The 20,570-nt window shown below is 40.4% G+C and overlaps 1 protein-coding gene across 1 annotated transcript; it reads left to right on the forward strand.

Moving 5' to 3' along the window:
- The first annotated feature begins 6,692 nt into the window (after nt 1-6,692).
- LOC147456776 (uncharacterized) lies at nt 6,693-7,253 on the forward strand. The gene is made up of 2 exons (XM_086513446.1): nt 6,693-6,907; nt 7,109-7,253. The coding sequence occupies exons 1-2, from the start codon at nt 6,693-6,695 to the stop codon at nt 7,251-7,253; spliced, it is 360 nt and encodes a 119-aa protein (XP_086369572.1).
- Nucleotides 7,254-20,570: the final 13,317 nt, after the last annotated feature.

Raw genomic sequence — 20,570 nt, forward strand, 5'->3', positions numbered from 1 at the left:
GCCTTTCCTTAGTAGTATGGACGATATTATTGTGTGCATACTCTACAAGGGGTAACTACTTCTCCCAATGTGAGCATTGATCAACTTCTGTAACAAAAGTCTTTGGTAGATCAAGAATCATAAGGTTGGATATCTCACTTTGGCCATCCGCGTATGTGGGTGATAGGCTGAAGAGAAATTCAATCTTGTACCTAGAATTTCAAAGAGACCTTTCCAAAAATTACTAGTCATTCTAGGATCTCTATCTAACACAATGGATGCTGGCAATCCATGGTGTTTGAAAATTTGGAATATGAAGAGGGTTGCCATTTGGTGTGCGTTAATAGTCTTCTTGATAGGAATAAAGTGTGCTTGCTTGCCAAACTTGTCGAATATTTTCCATATTCTCGTATTCCCATGAATAAACATAGGTAATCCAAAGATAATATCCATGGATATAATCTCCCATGCTGTATTAGGGATTGGCAAGGGCTAGAGTAGCCCAAGTTTCTTCCCTCTATCGTACTTGGTCGTTTGGCATACCACACATTTTGAAACATACTGTTTAATGTCTACTTTCATGGTAGGCCAATAAAAGTACGTCTCTACTCCTTGAAGAGTACGTTGAATGCCTCTATGCCCCACATAGGAAGGAGCATGGGATTCATAGGTGACTTTCTCACGAAGGGAGTGGGTAACACATAACCTATTTCCATGGAGAATATAGCCATCCTGCAAGGTGAATGGTTCTTCTATCTTCTCCAATGCAAGGGCTAACATTATCTCTTTAAAGCCAGGGTCAATAGCATACTCATATATCATATATGATAGATCATTGTGAGTTGCTATGGACACCGCATTGGTCATTTGTCAAAGTGCATCGGCCACTTTATTATGCTTACCAAGCAATGTGAGCAATATGAAAATAGAATTGCAAAAGAAAATTTACCCACCTTAGTTGTTTGTCAGAGAGCTTGGTTTGCGTCATGACGTACTTGAGACTTTGGTAGTCCGTTCACAAAATAAATAGAGTCCCCAATAGATAGTGCTTCCATGTGTCTATGTCATGTAGAATAGCTAAAAGCTCTTTTTTGTATATGCCCAAGACTCATTCATTGGCATTGAGCCTTCGTCTCTCATATGCTATGGCATGCCCTTCTTGAAGCAATATTGCTCCAAGGAAATCAGGACAAGCATCACATTGGACCTCAAATGGTTTTGAGAGATCCGGAAGCATAAGGACTGGTTGGGAGGTAAGCTTCTCTTTGAGCTTATCGAAAGCATTTTTCTCTTTAGGCAATCCATGAGCACTTAATGTTATTTTTTGTTAAGTCATGTAATGGTCCTGCTATTTGAGAGAATCTTGCTATGAAGCATCTATAGTATGCACATGTACCAATAAAGCTTCGTAGCTCATGTAGATTCCTTGGATTAGGCCATGCTTTTATTACCTCCAACTTTGATGAATTCATACGGATACCATCTTGAGAGATAATATGATTTAAGTATTGAATCTCTTGAAAGAAAAATTTGCTCTTATTTTGATTGATAAAAAGATTGTTCTTCCTCAAAGCTTGACAAAATACCTGGAGATGTTGCTTGTGCTCCTCCAAGGACTTGGAGTAGATGATGATATTATCAAAGGACACTCTAGTAAACTTGCGGTAGAGTCTAAATATTTTCTCCATCAAACAATTGAATGTGGCTGGAGCATTTTTTAAACCAAAAGCCATGACAAAATATTCATAAAGACCAAATGTTGTATGGAACGGGTCTTTACGATATCTTCATTCACTATCCTTATTTCATGATAGCCACTTTTAAGGTCAATCCTATCGAAGTAGGTCGGACCTTGTAGATTATCAAACAAATCTTCGATCCGCAATATGGGAAATCTATTTTCGATAGTGATATGGTTTAGTGCTCAATAGTCCACACACATGCGGTATGTACCATCTTTCTTTTGCACTAAAAGGACTAGAGAACCAAAGGGAGAGGATCTAGGCCTCACCATCCCTTTGTCTATCAATTCTTGTACTTGCCTCATAATCTCCTCTTGTTGAGCTTTGGAAACTCCATAAGAAGGCTTGTTAGGCGGTGAGCTTCCTGATAGGAGCTCAATTTGATGATCATCATCCCCTCGTTTTGGAGGTAAGTCCAAAGGGATATCATTGATAAAAACATCTTGGAATCCATTTAGAAAATTAGACAAGTCTAATTATTCTTGATTCTAACACTTTGTTTTGTTAAAACATTAGCGTCATTTAGAGACTCTTTGACAAAAATCATGTACGCAAAAACTGAGCTTTTCATTGACTTATCAAAAGCAAGTGAATTTACAAGTGGTATGGTACGACCAGACTCATTAGAATCTATAGACATTCTCTTTTTCCTATAGGTGAAGTAGATTCTCCTTTCATGGAGTTTTATGTTGGTAGCCATGCGGTTGAACCATGGTGCCCCTAGGATAACATCCTCATGTTGGAGAGGAGAGATGAAAAAGTCTTCTTTCTCGATGTAGCTTTGGACATGAAGCCTCAAATTCCCAATCAAGGGACTAATGGAGGCTTGTTGTCCCTTGAAAGCTCCATCGGTAGTTACAATATCTCCCATCTCAAAATTTTGAATGCCCAACTTAGTGGCCAACTCCATTGATATGAAGTTGTGAGTAGAGCAAGCGTCAAACAGAATGAAGGCATCATGCTCCGTAGGGAGGTGATCCTTTGCAATGAGAATCCTCTTTGGAGCTTCGATCGTGGAAGCTCTAGGAGTCTCATTGTGGGTATTTCTTTTGGGGCAAGAATGATAGCCATGTCCTTGATCCCCACACTTAAAGAATTTGTGGTCCTTACAAAATGCTTCTAGCTCTTCAGGAGAGAGTTTATCTTTACCTTTGTAAACTCCCTTCTCCTTGGACCAATTGTTCTTGTTGTTGTTGTAGGAATTGCCTTGGGAAGAGTTTTGGGCATTTTTTTTCCCCTTTGCATCATTTTGATCCTTGTTTTCCATGGGCTTGGCATTCCTTTTAGTCCCTTTTTGGAAATTGATGCACAAAGCAACCATATTGTGGTGGGTTACTTTGGTGACAAACCAGGCCGTTGGGAGTTGACATACTTGGCCATTTCTTTAGGTAATCCTACAAAGAATTGTTTCTTTTGCTCGGCAAAGTCTATCTTTTGAAAAACAGTAGCTTGAGGTGTAAATATCAAAACTTGTCCACATATATGTGGATAGACTCGTTGGAGAGAAGCTTCAAACTTCACCAATTGGTAAGCATTTTGTCCTTTGCATTGCTTGCAGGGAATTGCTTCATGATGGAAACTCATAGAGTTTTCCATGCCTTTGGGGCTTCATCGTTGCCACAAAGACTAGCCCACCACATTGACAAGCAGATTTTTGGAAGTGCATACCTATATGTCGTAGCTTGGAGGATTTTGTGAAGCCCTCGTCCCCAAAGGCCCCGTGGAATTGTTGGATGAAGGCCAATACTTTGTCAGTAGCACCAAAGGTGCCATCATAGGTAAGAAAAGAGATACTCTTTCCTCCCTCTTTGAATTTCTTGATATTTTGAGACCTTCTCCACATAGGGTAGGATTTGCAATGTCCTCTCCTCTTGTATTCTCTAGGAGAATATTTGTTTCTTTCATCGCAAGAGGATGAAGGTGAAGAAGAAGGAGAAAAGGGTGACCTCTTTCTTGACTTTTTCTTTCTTTGTTTCTTCTCTTCTCTTTCAAAGTGACGAGGAGAAGGACTATGGGTTAACTGTTTTCTCTTGTGAGGAGTTGGCGACCGTCTAGACCGCGGTCTTCCTCGAGCCACATCTTCAAAGAAACTTAGTGATTCACTTCTTTCTTGTTCTTTGAACTCCTTATCTCTTATGGCAGAGCTTTTGGGAGTCTCATCAAGAGGCCTCCTAAGCTCTCTCTCCTCTTCGAGAGGAAGGGAAATTCCATAAGCACAAAGTTGTTGAGTAACTTTGGCTTGCAAAGCAGGGTTGCCAATAGCTTGTTGCAACCTAGTAACAAGATAATTAACAAACATGGGGGCATCATCATTAGCACCTTCATGTGAAAAATCAAAGTTGTCAATATTCATTTAACTCTCTTGGTTATTGTTAGCCATGCTAATTAAACTTATGTATAAATTACTATGTGCTTTGGTACCCTCAAAAACCTTAGTTGCTATTCTTTACCTTTGAAAAGTAGTCCTCAAGCAGCCACACTCGTGGTTTAGACAATATTGATTGCAAAGACTAGTGGAGAGGGTCTAACATTGGTCAGTTGATTATGGTTCCTGTTGAGCTTGGTAGTAGCTCAAAAATGGTTAAGCCCCAAGAGAATACATTATTAAGACTATAGTTCCCAACGGTGTACCTCAAACTAAGTCCTTTTCAACCAAGATAATAGATCCCTATCCCACTTACCCTATTGCAATGAATAGGTCCAACCTTTCATGGACAACTTATGGACCTCTCTTCTTAAGCAAGAAAAGAGAAACTAATAGCTCTGATACCAATGTAATGGAAATTTCCTTTGAACATTGAGAATAGCAAAATTAAGAGAATTATAGTGAGCATTTTTATGAGACTACTTTGAGAACATAGAAGGTGAACTTAATTAGCGGTATCAACACAATCAATATACTTAATTAACTTCGCATGAACAATACTTTTGCAAGCAATGAGCTTATGATCCCTCTCTGGAAATGCCCGCAGATAGTCCTTTTGATCAGCATTACATTCGTTTGCACAATTCATCAACTCATCCCAAAGATGAGATGATACTAGTGCATGTGTATTTATACTAAACAAAACATAAGTGGATTATATGATGATATAACATCAAACATAAAAGCAATGAATAGACAAGGAAAATCCACTCACAAGTTCATGTGATACAAATTTGAAAGCAAACAATCTCAAAAACCTTAGTAAGGCTGATGATTGTGCATAGGATTTTACAATGCTTTACTTTGCGGGAACACTTTTTTTACTGTTTCTTGCCATGCCAATGCTTAGTGGTTCCCTTTCCGTACATAAAACATTTTTCCTAATAGTGACTCTAATTATGGTTGCAAGGTCAACTTATCTTCCTATTCTTTGTTAATATATTTCCACAAAGGATCTGATGTCTCAATAATGTCCTAAATGTCAAAAACAATGTTATTGAGAAAAATCACGATGCTCCAAATGATTAAAAAACTAATCAATATCATCTTAAGAACGTTATCATTTCAAGTAGTTTCATTTTTACTGATAGTAAACTTCCATGGGTGTGCTCTCTGCGTATGTGCATGTTGTCTCTGGAAAAGATTCCAAGGATTAAATGCTCACATCGGTAGTCGACTAATTGGGTTGCATTTGGGGAGGCATGTATACAAACAACAATTATGCTTGTATCAGAGTTGAATCTTTAGCAACCATAGAAGATAAACACAATTGTAAAAGGATAATTAGGCTACCTAGTGCAAGTCTGCAACCTCCCACGGCACTAATCTATCAAAATGAGGAGCATGGAAAATAAGTGCAAAATATAATTTCATGAAAAAATCCATAATTATCCGTGCCACATGCCATCACCCTCAAGCCATAGCACCCAATATAGTCAAAGAGAGTTGCATTCCATGACCTGAACCACTCTTTCTATAGCCGTACTCCTCTCTCTTTCCTCCTACTCCTGCATCAATAGAGATGAGAAATTAGCTCAAGCACCAAAAATAATTAAAAAAACCATGTTGCACAATCAACCCCAGTGACAATAATTGAACAATATGTATATCCACAAGGGTTGTCGTGTAATTTAAAAATGTCAACATATTAGAGAGACCAAGATAATGGTGAGATTCATGTGCCTAGGTGAGCGTAGAATGGGGTAGTACAAAGAGAGAGAGAGAGAGAGAGAGAGAGAGAGAGATTGATTTATCAGCCACGGAGGTCAGATATGACCTATGGGACCAAAGAAAAAATAGTACAATGATACCTTTTGAGCGAAGGTATGGGATACATATCAATTAAGGTCTGAGGCACCATTGATAGGGTAAAAAAAGATGAAAAGGAAAAACGCAACTAGAACTAAAACTAAGGAGTGTTAAGGGATGTAGTGTCGGTTTGGGAGTCCAAAACTCTTGGATGACCGCTTTACCATCTTGGTAGACTGCCCATGGTAAAGGGGACCTTTACCATAATTAATATGCAGTCAGGGAACTGTCAGGATGACTTCAGATTCCAATCAGGAAGTCATCAGGTCAGAGTCAACTCAGGAGATATTAGGAAGTAAGTAGGAAAAGACATTATGTGAAAGGATGTAACTTTTCGTAGGGGCTTTTGTATCTTTTGTGATCTTCGATGATGTAAGAAAGTAAGGGGATGACGCTGGTGTGTGATGATGATGGGAAATGGAAGGCGGCAGTTATATCTATCTGTCTATTGTCTGTTCTGATTCTGATCTATGTCTGATGAATAACTGATGAAATCCTGAGTATAAATATGAGATATATGTATTCCCTTTGATCTTGTCGAAGAAGTATCTGAAGGTTTGAAGTGCATACATACTGTGTAGTCCTGTATTGGTGGTTGGTTAAGTGTTAGGCAATTATCAAAGAATATGCAGAATCTGTCTAAGCCTTTCCTGATCAACCCCATTACACTTTGGCGATCCTGCAAAATGTTTCGGATCTGTTCCTTACCTGTGGCGTAGAGGACTGAAGTGTTTCTGATGACAGAGGAGGATGTTACAGACCTGCTATATGAATTTCGACATTGGGAGTCAGAAGAGGAAGAAGGAAATGATTTGCTAATCACATTTCGCAATTGGGTAACAGAGGAAGAAGAAAAGCAGGAGTACGACAGAATTTTTTTGCGGGAGTACTTTCCACAATTGCCTAGGGATGTGCAGAAGTGTATTAGAATCAAAGTGGTGATCCTCTTCCGGTGCATTCATCTGGTTGGCATATATGATCTCCCTGTAAGTTGGTCGTTTGTGAACATCCGGCAACTCAGGAGATACTTGGAACTTCGGAGGAAGTACGCTCTCAGCAGACAAGCAACTGGCAAGCCGACTTAATGTATGAGTGAAGAGGAGGATGGTCACCAGTCTGCACAACATCCTTATTGGACACGTTTTAGTAGCAGGCAAGGAGTAGATTCATCCGCAGCAATAGAAGAAGAGGAGGAAGGCAGTCAACTGTCAACTCCTGAAAGGCAAAGTAGTACTTCTTCTGGCAATACCGAAGATTTTGAGCAACAGAATGAGGATATTTTTAATCTGAACCTGTAAAGGTTTGTGGGAGCATTAGCAGTCAATCAGGTTTTTAGACCAAGAAGGCTGCAGTTTCAAACACACACACCACCATTACCATTTGACCCTTTGAGACAAATAAATCAAGGACAAGTACCGGTACCAGTACCGGTGAATCAACTCCAACCACAACCTGTAGTGATGCCAGCACCCAACCCGAAAGTGGGGGCGGCTAAGTTCAGCGGGAAATCCAAGGAGGATGCTGACAGTCATGTGGGGCAGTTTGAGACCAGGTGGATGGCAAGTGGATACAATGTGATCCATAATGATGCTACCTAGAAGGAGCATTTTGCTGCCACATTGCAGGGGAAGGCAATGGCTTGGTTTATGCAGTATGGTATTGCAGCTTTTCCAACATATGAAGCATTAAGAAACAGCATACATACTGTGTAGTCCTGTATTGGTGGTTGGTTAAGTGTTAGGCAATTATCAGAGAATATGCAGAATCTGTCTAAGCCTTTCCTGATCAACCCCATTACAGGCCATTTACCTTGTTTGTGGGCTTCATGTATCTTCTTGAGCTCATTTGCTTTGAGTTTCAACTAGTTGGTAGTCAATTCCTCTGCTATCCAAAACTTGGTTCCCTTGAGGAGGCGGCACTAGCACAATAGCTTCATCCGCTCCTCCTTTGTCTTGAAGTTGATGACCTAGTGTTCAAGTGGCACACGTCTATTTGTGTCGTTGATCCAAGAGACTGTGTTGGGCTCGATGGTGATTGATTAGAGGATGTCGTTGAGCTTTTCTATTCCATCCTCCAGTGTGTACTCGTCAATGCACCAAGGTGATGGAAGTCCCCCAATTCTCACTTTGAGACTGAGAGATTCACGTAGTTTGCGTTCTTGAAAGTCTGCCTGTATTTCCGTGTCGATATTCTTTGTGATTTCATGTGATACCTCTTGGACTTTCTCTTGAGCAATTGTGTGTGTGTGTGTGTGTGTGTGTGTGTGTGTGTGTGTGAGAGAGAGAGAGAGAGAGAGAGAGAGTAGGGGATTTAAAAGGCATCTTTAACCAATAGGCCTTCACAAACCCTACACTAGTCTAAACTCTAGTGGCTTCATCTAAAGAGAGAAAAGAGCAACCCTCCAAGGACTCCCTTAAGCTAGGGACAATTTTAAAAGCTTGCATTGCGGATGACCTAGCTTTCAAGGATTTTGTAATCAAATAAGATATTGCATTGTGGATTGAGATTTGAATTGGCTTCTGTAATTGCAATCATTACAAAGATAACTTTAACATTGCCCCTACCCCTAGTGCTTTTGGCTCTCCCACATTGCCCCATCTTGTCATCCCCAAAGGTGATTTTATAAATAAAAAATAAAAATTTCCGCAGCACTGCCCGAATCTGCCGCTATCAACCATGGCACTACTCTGTGTTGGAACCAGTCCATGCTCGTACTGATTAGTTTGGTGCTCGAAAAAAACATGGGTTTAGTGTAATCCCACCTACAAATTTTGAGATTTACATCTTAAGTTTATATTTGAAGGTGAGAAAACCTACAAAATTCAAAAAAAATTAGTGCAAAAACTTTCAAATTTAATCGGTTTACTTTTACTATTATTCTGCGAAGTTTTTGGGGAAAAAAATTTCTGAGCACTGGATTTTTTTTTTTTTCCAAGGCGTTCATGGTTTGCACAAGTTGATTATATAAAAAAAATAGTTCTTCGTATAACGTGCTCATAACCTTCATAAAGCATGTACAACGTGTTGAAATCAGTTCACACAGGCATCGACTGGTTTTGACAAGTTTCAACATGGCTAACCAATCCTCAAGCTCCTGTAGCATGGTGCAAATTCAGGTGTAGGGTGCGGGTGGTCTAGGGATGCTGTCCGTGTGACTGAGATCCTTGTGTGTGTGTAGGTTTGTCAGGTTTTTGGAAATAAAATATTTTGAGTATTGTAATGTTCTTTTCGAGCATTGGACATTTTTTTTGTTCTACCAAGGCGGCCATGGTCTGTGCGAGCTGATATTTAAAAAGAAATTTATTTTTATAGCGTGATCATAACCTTCGTAAAGCACGTTGAACCTGTTGGAACCTGTCCGCGCTAGTGCGGCCTAGTTTTGACAGGGTTCAACAAATCCTCAAGCTCCTATAGCATGGTGCAAATTCGTGCACAAGGAGAAGGTGATCTCTTGATGATGCGCTTGTGATTGAGATCCTTCTCTCTCTCTCTCTTCTCTCCCTCTCTCCCTCTCTCTCTCTCTCTCTCCTTCCTTCGTCCTTTCGCATCTCAAGCTGCCCAGCCTAAACTGCATGGGTTGTCTTACACACTATTGGCATAATTCCCTTCATGTTTGAGTGCTCTCTCTCTCTCTCTCTCTCTCTCTCTCTCTCTATATATATATATATATATATATATGTGTGTGTGTGTGTGTGTGTGTGTGTGTGTGTGTGTGTGTGTGTGTGTGTGTGTGTGTGTGTGTCTTCCTCTTTGTGGTGCACCCATTTGTCAAGGGTGTTGTTGTTTCTCTCTCTCTCTCTCTCTCTCTCTCTCTCTCTCTCTCTCTCTCTCTCTCTCTCTCTCTCTCTCTCTGTGTGTGTGTGTGTGTGTGTGTGTGTGTGGTGCATCGATTAGTTAAGGGTGTTGCTCATATTTACTCGGAAATTGGGTTTCCTCAGTTTTCTTTTCTCATTGAGTGGAAACCCTCAATAGGAAGAGGGTGGTGGACACACTCTATACCCTCAAAAAAGTAGGGGGACAAGGTAGCCTTACACCTCTTGATGGCCTCTTACCTAGTGAGAAGGTAGGGGAGGTGGGTAGGGGAAAGGGATGGGGGGGGGGGGGGGGGGGGGAACCATTTTGATCTCTTTTTCCCTACTTTTTGGCTCGGATTCAGAAGTACACTAAAAATTTGAATTTTTTTTAAATAAAATTTCAAATATTCAAATTTTCCCTCCTTAAAAGGCCCCCAAACCTATTTCATGGTCAAAAAAGCGTTTTTGACCTCCAAAAGTAAAAACGTGCACTAAAAAACCCAAAAAATTAAAATTTTTTATTATTTCAAAACAATCTTTCTAAACCTATTCTATAGGTAAAAAGTGATTTTTTCTCTCTACAAACCCTTTTCCAAGCTCTCCATTGCTGCAACAGCCACATGCACCACCTATAGTCCAACGATATCTCTCTGTTAGCTTTCTCTCACCTCCATTGTAGCGCCAAGAAATCTCCTCCCACGTCTCTTTCCCTTGCCCACCACATATTTACACACCAAGCTAGCTTCTCTCCCTTCTCTCACCTCCATTACATCATGAAACAATATTGTCCTTCTTCTACTTTCATTCACTCACACTACATGGAAACCTCTACTCCCAAAGGTAGCAAGAGTATGATCTCACATGACTTGCATACCATAACAACAGGAGGTGTGAATGGTGAGTGGGCATTGCAAGGGTTCACCTCCAACATAAAGATAGAATGGTAACAAAACTACCCTTGTATCTTACATTTAGAGCTTAACATCATCTCCATCTTTAAGTTTATCATACTAGAAACAACCAGCCTCTTTATGGCTTTCAATGTCTAGGGCTTCACACCTTATAACATTAGGGTGTGCTATTTTGTTGATGGCTTTGGTGTGCCATCCAAGGTTATTTAGCATGTGATTGAGTCTCACACTGCAAATAAGTTATGTTATCTATGGAGACTTATCAAATATTCTCCTTCTAATTTCTTCTTTGTATAGTTGTCATCAGATTATTAAAATGACACCATTTTGTACTTTATAACTTTGTGCTCACAAAATCTGGTGTTTACTTACAGAATCAACTTGTTTTGAGAGGACACGGACAAGCAACCATTTGAGAGATGGAAAACATTGTATTCTTGGTCCCATAGGAACTTTTCGCTACCATGTTAAAAGATTCTGATAAGAATGGTAGGATTTTTGTAGAATCTTGAACCAATATGTACTCTCTAGGAGCTCTTAGAAAAGCCCTCCATAAAGTACTACCATCTTCCCTAGTGTCATAGACATACAAATACTCTAAGTGTATATGAATCTCTAGATGAGGAATACAAAAACATCTAAGAGAAGCCAGACAACAACAACATTATCTCCCTTTGTAATTCTTTTATGAAGTTGGATCCCCGTATAAATTCTTTTGTATTTATACTCATTTAGGTGTACTGTAAATATGTTTTCTTGTTAAATGGTGTCATATTGGGTGAGAGTATTTAGTTTAGATTATATAGATTTGAGAAACATTTTTTTTTTCTTGTAAGATGTTTCAAGTCTCTGGCAACATTTTGATTTCAGTTTAATCATTAATGGTTGTTCTTATTAAAGTGGATCATAATCTTTTTCATGATGTCTTCTATCGGGGATGTTAAATATATCTTGCTTCATTAGCAACGCTTCACAAGTTGAGAAAGCTAAATTCTTGCTTTCCACCATGTTATTGTTTCCATACTATGCCTATGCCAAGGTTGACTTAGAGAAAGGACAGCTTGAGATGGAGGTGTCGATGCATAGCAGTGATTGATAGGTGAACAATTAGCTTATTATTGATTTGTGCTTCAGCATACATACATTGTAAAGCCTTTGAGTTTCCATCTTTTTGAGTAGTGTTGATAAACCTTCTTAAATATCCCTATTCATTAGTTATTTTTGTAGCTATTTCTTTGGTATTACTAAATATTCATTAGTTATTTTTGTAGCTATTTCTTTGGTATTACTAAATATGATACCAATAGCTATCACCTTGTGAAATTAATTGTTAAATTGTGGATTTGATATTTACTTTGTAGATCATTTGGATAGAGAAAGTGTAAACATAAATTATAGATGCATGCATTGTGAACATAGAAGATATGTACCACTCGAGCCTATGTAAACTACTATTCTAGAAACCTTTGGTTGGATACTATAACAATAGGGGTCACATGTGGTTTCAAGTACCAAAGAAATGGCTTTACCAAAACATTTCCAAGAACAGGGGGTGAACACAAGGAAGTAAAAGTAGGCTCCCTGTTTAGTCAATTTCTAGTGCTGAATGTTTAGTGCACAGGATTTGTGAGGCCTTTGACCCGAGGAGTTCACTAAAGTATGTAAAATGTAGCACAAGTGTTCAACAAAAGAGATTTAATATTCTTGTAGTGTTACAGAAACATGTGTAGATAAGGCCTATAAGGGGTACTTTTAATCCATTTTGGTGAACGCACATGATATAGAAAAAATTTACATAGTGAATGTTTTGGTGCCTTTGAACACAGAACAAAAAGAGGGGGGGGGGGGGGGTTGCTCTGAGTACATCAAACTGCACACTTCTATCTCATGGCCATGCATTAAAAAAAGGATGTATTTTCCATTTTAAGGCCCTAGGGACGCTCAACAAGAGGGGCCACAAGGGCGTGCAAAATGGCCAAACAGGAACCTGTTTGGCCATTTTGCACGCCCTTGTGGCCCCTCTTGCTGAGGGTCCTTGGGGCCTTAAGATGACAAATACATACAAAATTTTTCCAAAATCTCACCCTAGCAACTTCAAAAGTGGCTTCCAAAGAGTACCCTCGATCAAAATTTAAAACTGAAAAAAAAAAGAATCAGAATGAACTAAACTGTGTACAAACTTCAAAACAACAAAAATTTCTTTCAAACAAAGGTTATGGCTAAAAATTTGAAAATAGGTCCCCCTTGGACTCTCCACAATGATAGAAATCAAAGGGTTCAAGGAAAGATATGGTGTCATAAGTGCATGGTAGGAATCTCATCGAGGTTTATTCCTTAAAGATGTCTTTTACTTTATCATGTCTTCTTATGTGCAATGTTACCAAACAAAAATAAATTTACACTTTAAATGGCTACAAATCTTATTTAACTTATCAAACAATCTCAAAATATGGTAGACCTAGAGTACTCTTACACATCAACAAACACAAAAGTCAATTTTTTTTCTCAATGACTTTGATAAACATACATTCTTGAACAACTTCAAAGGGGTAGTGTGGTCATAGTTCCTGCATCCATTCCATGACATGGTATGCTCATGGGGTGACCTATCACATAAAAATATCTTTGGTGGGGATGCCCTCATGTTAGGAAAGGGTGTGTTGTTGATGGAAAGTTATTGTATTGTCCTACTAGGGATCTCTCCATGTTAGCATAATGGTTCTTGGTGTAGTGGGAGCCATATTGCTTGAGGAGAGCTTTGTGCGACCGTAAAAGATTCATGTTATGTCAGTTCCTTGATCCATTGTTGCAAACACCACCACTCAACTAGCATAGTAAGAGATTACCTTGTATCATGACGCGTTAGAGACCTGTTCTTCAAACAAAAACATGTATGAATTCAATATTTGCAAGATATATAGTAAAGATAATTGTTAAGTATATGTTGTACAAATTTGCAAGTATTTCCATTCAATTGGGAATAAATGGATTTGAAGCACCTACCTACAAGATGTAACAAAGAAGGTTGTTTTAGAGGAAAAGTGGTGACATCTAACCTCTCTAACCTTCAACCTTTCACTATTTAATACTCATCGAGTTTTAGCATAAAAGCAACCTTTGTGCCAAGAACTACAAAACAAGTAGAGGCAAGACCTTATACTTCATAGTCTATGATAAGAAGAACACAACCAAAAGTAAGAAATATAATGTTCCCTTGCACCAAGGGGTGTTTCTTTCAAATAAGTGATGGTGTTGGGAAGCTTTATAATGTGAACAACCTTTTCTTGCATTTGTTGTTGAAGAGTTTCAATCTCCCTCTCCAAAGAGGCAATACTTTCTTGTAATGTCACTATTTTGAGTTGAAGAGCTTGACATTCGTGTATCCAAGAATGTAAAAGAGCACGTGCACCCATACACAATTGCTTGCAATGCCTAACAAGCCATCTTCTCCCCTCCCAGATATTGACGGATTGTTAGGGTACAAATAGTCATTCACCCAAATGTCAACATTTGTCTCACCAACGGTACGACGTTCCTGGGATAACCTCTGCTCACCCTCATGTGCGGCCTTTGGTGCAAACATCGTGGAAAAGCGAATATTTACGCTTTTGGTGTGCAAAGTACATGGTGGTGGAGGCACACAATTTGTGATGGCCATGACCACCATGGTAGCTGCTTCTGTGTGAGGAAGCAAAGGATGAAAAGAGAGAGGGGGGACGGAGAGGGAGAAGATGGGAGGAGAGAAGGGGACAGAGGGGGAGAGAGGAGAGAACAAAGGGGTTTTTCTTTTGGGACAGGGGGGGGGTGTGAATTTTGAAAAAGTGAACTTTTAGTGCTTGTAGGTTTAAAAAAACGCAAAAAAATGTTTTTTATATGTATATATGTTGGGGGGGAGTTTTAAGTAAAAAATAAGTAAATATGATTTTTGTTTTTTTAAGTCAACTTTTGGCTCTTAGTGACCCACGTTTTTGCTGATGTGGCCACACTCCTTTACTCCCTTCACTTCCAAAAATCTAGAGAGAGAAAGCGACCTTCTACATCTTGTTGGGGTATAAAGCCCAATGTGGTCACCCAGGTAAGTGGGCGGGCCGCCAGGTATGTACACATATTATTTTGTAAAAACCTAATAAGAACTCACTATGCTCTACACATTACAGTAGAGCGAGTTTACCATATCGTCGTGCTCTTCTTCTCGCACTCTCTCTCGCGTCGCACTTCCGCTCGTACTCCTTCAACTGGTATCAGAGCTCAGATCGAGGCTCGGGGCAGCACTGCAGGAGGCTAGAGTCACCAACTCAGATTGGAGTGAAATTCGACAGGCGAAGACACGGCCCCAAATCCTGTGGGTAAGCCCGGAGGGCTTGGTGTTCTCAGAATTTCATTCTGAGGTCATCTCGGCCACCGTTCGGCTTCGACAAAGGTCTGCGCAGGCCATTTTCGACTACGTGGTCTCGACGAGTGCAGATCCGACTCTGGAAATTTGGGATTTTCGGCCTACGACTGCAGGTGCTGAGGATATCGACACTCCCAGAGTGTTGATTAGTGGCTGTGTCTACACATCGAAGGACGGCTCACAGTTCTTGGAGGCGTGTCACATAAGACACGGGCGCATCTACACACAGACTATAGGCGACATCCACTAGTTCATCAGGTTGATATTGGTTCAGAGGTCAGTTTACAGGGGAAACTCTGCCGAATTTTTCCCAGGAAAGTAAACCACTGTGAAGCGTAGCTATGGCTGGATCACAGGACACTGCTCTTTACAATATCAAGAAGCTGGATGGAACCAATTTCCCATTGTGGAAGAAGCAAATTTGGCACGTGTTGGTACAAAAGAAGCAGATAAAACCTATAAAGCTCAAGGGGATAAAACCAGAAGATATGGACAAAGATGAATGGAGCGAAATGGATGAATTGGCACTTTCTACCATTATGCTGACTTTGGCAGAAAGCGTTTACTTCAATGTAGCAGACGAGATGTCGGCTTATCAAGCATGGTTCAAGCTGAGTGATCTTTATGAGAAGCAGAGTGCAGCTTCACAGGTATACTGGCTTAAGAAGCTTGTTGACTTGAAGATGAAAGAAGGGACACCTATGTCCAATCATCTGAATGAATTCAACACAATCTATAGTCAGTTGTCAGCTCAAGGTGTCAAGTTTGATGAACCTGTTAGAGCTATGTTCCTGTTGATCACATTGCCGGAAAGTTGGGACACTTTTCGCACAGCTTTGAGTAATTCTGCACCTCCAGATGGTTTGAACATAGCAGGTGTAGAAGGAGGTCTGCTTACTGAAGAAACCAATAGAAAGACAATGGACAAAGGCAAAGGAACAGCCTTAGTTGTCAGGGGAAGGACCAAAGAAAAGTACAAAGGTGGAAAGAGGAATCAGTCTCGTAGCAAGTCCCGCAGTGCTAAAGGCAAGAGTGACATAGAATGCTACCATTGTGGCAAGAAGGGTCACATGAAAAGAGATTGCAAAGAATGGAAAGAAGAAAAAGGCAAAGAGAAAGCTGAAGACCATGGTGAGAAGAACAAGTCCTCAGTGAAGATTCAAGAAATAAATGTGACAAACACTGTTGCAGAGGATGACAGTCTAGTGTCAGGAGACATCTACTTCTTAAAGAATACAATGGACTCACCTCTTCTTACAGCATCTGATGGAAATGCACTGAGTGACTGGATTATAGACTCAGGGGCATCACTTCATGTGTCTCCAAACAAGGAGTGGTTTACTTCTTATGTGACCACTAAAGATCATGTTCGGCTAGGCAATGGGCAGACATGTGAGATCTTAGGTGTTGGAGATGTTCAATTGAAGTTTCAGAATGGCTCTTCTTTCACGCTGAAGAATGTGAGACATGTTCCCGCAATTACAAAGAGCTTGATCAGCACAGGTTTACTTGATGATGCTGGCTACGTCACCACTTTTGGACAGAACATGTGGAAGATATCCAAGGGTTCTATGACAGTAGCACATGGAGTAAAGTCTGGAGGACTTTACATGATTTATGTATTAATGTCTCTAAAAATGTAATCAATGTAACCGAGCAGCCGAACGTTTCTTTGTGGCATAGCCGGTTAGGACATATGTCCAAGAAGGGAATGGAAATCTTGTCTCGTTCTGGTTATTTGCCTGGCTTTTCATTTGATGATTTTGAATTCTGTGAACATTGTCTGTATGGTAAGCAAACACAGTAGCCACATAAGCATAGAAGCAGTAGAAGAGATACACAGTTGGCACTTGTTCATAGTGATTTGTGTGGACCTATGCCTAACCTATCTCTAGGGGAAGCTTCTTACTTTATGACATTTATAGATGATTACTCGAGGAAAGTATGGGTTTACTTTCTCAAGCACAAGGATGAAGCGTTTAGTGTTTTCAAAACGTTTGTGACACTTGTGGAGAATCAGAGTGGCAAGAAGCTTAAATGCTTACGCACTGACAATGGTGGAGAGTATGTTTCAAAGGCCTTTCAGGACTTTTGTGAGTCAAAAGGTATAAAACGTGAACTTACTGCTGCTTACAATCCTCCTCAAAATGGTGTTGCTGAGAGGATGAATAGGACCATACAAGAGAAGGTCAGAAGTATGTTGTCTAATGCACAGCTGCCAAATGGGTTTTGGGCTGAAGCTGTATCAACAGTTGTTCATCTTGTAAATAGATCTCCTAGCAAGGTTTTGCAGAAGGATTCAGTGCCAGAGATGGTATGGTCAGGCAAAATGCCCCCATACAAGCATCTCAAAGTCTTTGGCTGTGAGGCATATACTCACGTTCCAAAGGAATTTAGGAACAAACTTGAGCCAAAGAGTAGAAAGTGCATCTTTCTAGGCTATGGTAATTCTGGTGAGATGGGGTACAGACTTTGGGATCCCAAATCCAGAAAGGTTGTCCGCAGCAATGATGTTCACTTTAATGAATCCAAATATCATTCTAAACCAGAGAGGGTTGAGGAGATTAGAAGAGTTGTCTTCCAAGAAGATGGACCTGCACGTGCAAGACAAAATGTCAGGGCTCAAGAGGAGCAAGGACAGGATAGAGTGGAACCATAGGTTGTGGTTGAGCCTGAGCCACCTATTGTGCGTAGATCTGGACGTGTCACGCGACCTCCTGATAGGTTTGTTCCATCTATGAACTATGTCATGTTGACTGATTGCAATGAGCCTTCATGTTACAAGGAAGCAGTGCAAATGAAGGACTCCGGGAATTGGCAATTGGCCATGCAGTCAGAGATGACAGCTCTGCATAAAAACAAGACATGGAAGCTAGTTAAATTACCACAGGGCAAAAAGGCTCTACCTTGTAAATGGGTTTACAGGTATAAGATCACCGCTCATGATAGTCAGCCAAAGTACAAAGCAAGGCTTGTTGCCAAGGGCTTTAAGCGAGAACAAGGCATTGACTTTGATGAAGTCTTCTCTCCGGTGGTCAAGATGACTACATTGAGATGCTTTCTTGCATTGGTTGCCATATTAGATTTGGTGTTGCACCAAATGGATGTCAAGACAGCGTTCTTGCATGGTGATTTAGATGTGGAAATTTACATGCAGCAGCCAGAAGGGTTTGTTGAGAAAGGCAAGGAAGATTGGGTATGCCAGTTGTTAAAGAGTCTTTATGGCTTAAAACAATCACCGAGGGCATGGTACCATAAATTCCACAAGTTTATGCTTTCTCAAGGCTACAAACGTAGTGAGTTCGATCACTGTCTATATACAAAGAAGGCTAAGGATGGTAGTTGGCTGATCCTTATTTTGTATGTGGATGACATGTTGATCGCTGGCAAGCACTTGGAAGAAATTTCAGCTTTGAAGTCAAAGATGGCAAAATCGTTGGACATGAAAGACATGGGTGAGGCAAGTCATATACTTGGTATGTGCATTAAGAGAGACAGATCAAAGAAGTTGATTTGGTTATCTCAAACAGAGTATATTGACAAGGTTTTGCAACGTTTCAATATGGAGAAGGGAAAGGCATTGAGTGTTCCATTGCCACCATATGTGAAACTTAGCAAACAAGATTTTCCTGTGCCTGAGGAAGAACACGCTGAAATGGATAAGATTCCATATGCGTCTGCAATGGGTAGTTTGATGTATGCAATGATTGCTACTCGCCCAGACATTGCATTTGCAGTGGGAGTAGTAAGTCGATACATGTCAAACCCAGGCAAGAAACATTGGGAGGCAGTGAAAGGAATATTGAGATACCTGAAAGCTACAAAGAGTATGCGTATATGCTATGGGAGTCAGGAGCTAAGTGTAAAGGGTTTTACAGACTCAGATTATGCAGGTGACTTAGACAACCGAAGGTCTACGTCAGGGTATGTCTTTACATTGGCTGGTGGAGCAGTATCATGGCGTTCTAGATTACAAGATTGTGTTACTTAGTCTACTACAGAGGCTGAATATGTTGCAGCATCAGAGGCATGCAAAGAATCAATTTGGCTTAATCGACTAGTAACAGATTTGGGAATCAAAGAAGAGATGCATGTGTTATATTGTGATAGTCAAAGTGCTATACAATTGGCTCGCAATCCAGTTTATCACTCAAAGACAAAGCATGTGGATGTGAAGTATCATTTCATCAGGGAAATGCTCGAGGATAAGCAACTTCAGCTTGTCAAAGTTCACACCACAGAAAATCCTGCTGATCTACTTACAAAAGGACTTCCCTCAGAGAGCTTTGCGCATTTTCGCAAGCAGTTAGGTGTAGGGTAGTACATCACTTCTCTACATCTCTTTTATATTAGCTTGTATAGTAGCTTCTCTCACACTTAAAGTACCACATTGGACTTTAAGTGGGAGGTTGTTGGGGTATAAAGCCCAATGTGGTCACCCAGGTAAGTGGGCGGGCCGCTAGGTATGTACACATATTCTTTTGTAAAAACCTAATAAGAACTCACTATGCTCTACACATTACAGTAGAGCGAGTTCACCATATCGTCGTGCTCTTCTTCTCACACTCTCTCTCGCATCGCACTTCCGCTCGTACTCCTTCACATCTACATACTACATGTGCCTTAAAAAAAAGTTAGAAAAGCCTATTCAAAACTACCCTCTTTGAATGCCCTTGTCTCCTTAACCCTACACAACATTAGCTTTCCCTAAAATTAGGATTCCTTACAAGGCCCATGCAAAGTCCACATTTCTCCTAATGCACAATGAGAGTGTGTGTATGGGAGAGAGTATACATTGTAAGCAAGCCCCCTCCTTGATTGGATCAACCCCCTCTTCTAGCTCATGCCTCAAGCTCATTGTCTCTCACAAGCCTAGCCAATTACAAGCCTTGGTCTATTCAAGCAGTAGGGGTAGTCTTTGGACAAGTGTCCTCCTTTCCCCTTTGAGAGAGAGGACTTGATAAATGCTTAAATAATTAATTTAATTAGCTAAAAGATTATTGGACCCCTTTAGAGGCCAATAAATAGGCTTTAGGAACCTTATGAGGGCAACATGGTAAGGAGCTTGACATATGTCCTTGTTGCCTCTTTAGACTAGTCTTTCCTTGTGTGAGGGTGTGTGTGTTCTCTCTCATGCTCCTACAAGTAGGGCTCGCCCCCCATGTGTACGGATCCTTGTTGACTTTTGGAACACCTTAAGACCCTCAAGCACCTTAGTCATGGAGCACCTTAGTACCTCAGTCATTAAGCACCTCAAGCACCTTAGTCAGCAAGCACAACAATCACCTTAAGCTTGGGCTGGGTTCCCACCTCAAGCACAACCCTAGCTTTCCTAACGTCTAAGGACTTTTAACACTAACCTTTGGAGGTCTTTAATGAAGCTAACCCTAAGGTCTTTAAGATCCATTCTAGCATTGCTCTTTGACAAACCATCTCTCATTTGGACCCTTTGACTTTGGCCCCATGTTGAGATAGATCTATCAGCACATGTCTATATTCTAACCCTTGTTCCCATTT

The sequence above is a fragment of the Adiantum capillus-veneris genome, chromosome 5 (assembly GCF_014529385.1).
Source record: "Adiantum capillus-veneris isolate H3 chromosome 5, ASM1452938v2, whole genome shotgun sequence".
Classification (NCBI taxonomy): domain Eukaryota; kingdom Viridiplantae; phylum Streptophyta; class Polypodiopsida; order Polypodiales; family Pteridaceae; genus Adiantum; species Adiantum capillus-veneris.

What these genes read in the sequence shown, in the direction of transcription:
- LOC147456776 (XM_086513446.1), top strand. Translation starts at nt 6,693, where the DNA reads ATGACAGAGGAGGATGTTACAGACCTGCTATATGAATTTCGACATTGG. An exon ending in AAAGTGGTGATCCTCTTCCG is followed by an intron (nt 6,908 to 7,108) that starts GTGCATTCATCT and finishes TTTTAGTAGCAG; the next exon opens with GCAAGGAGTAGATTCATCCG.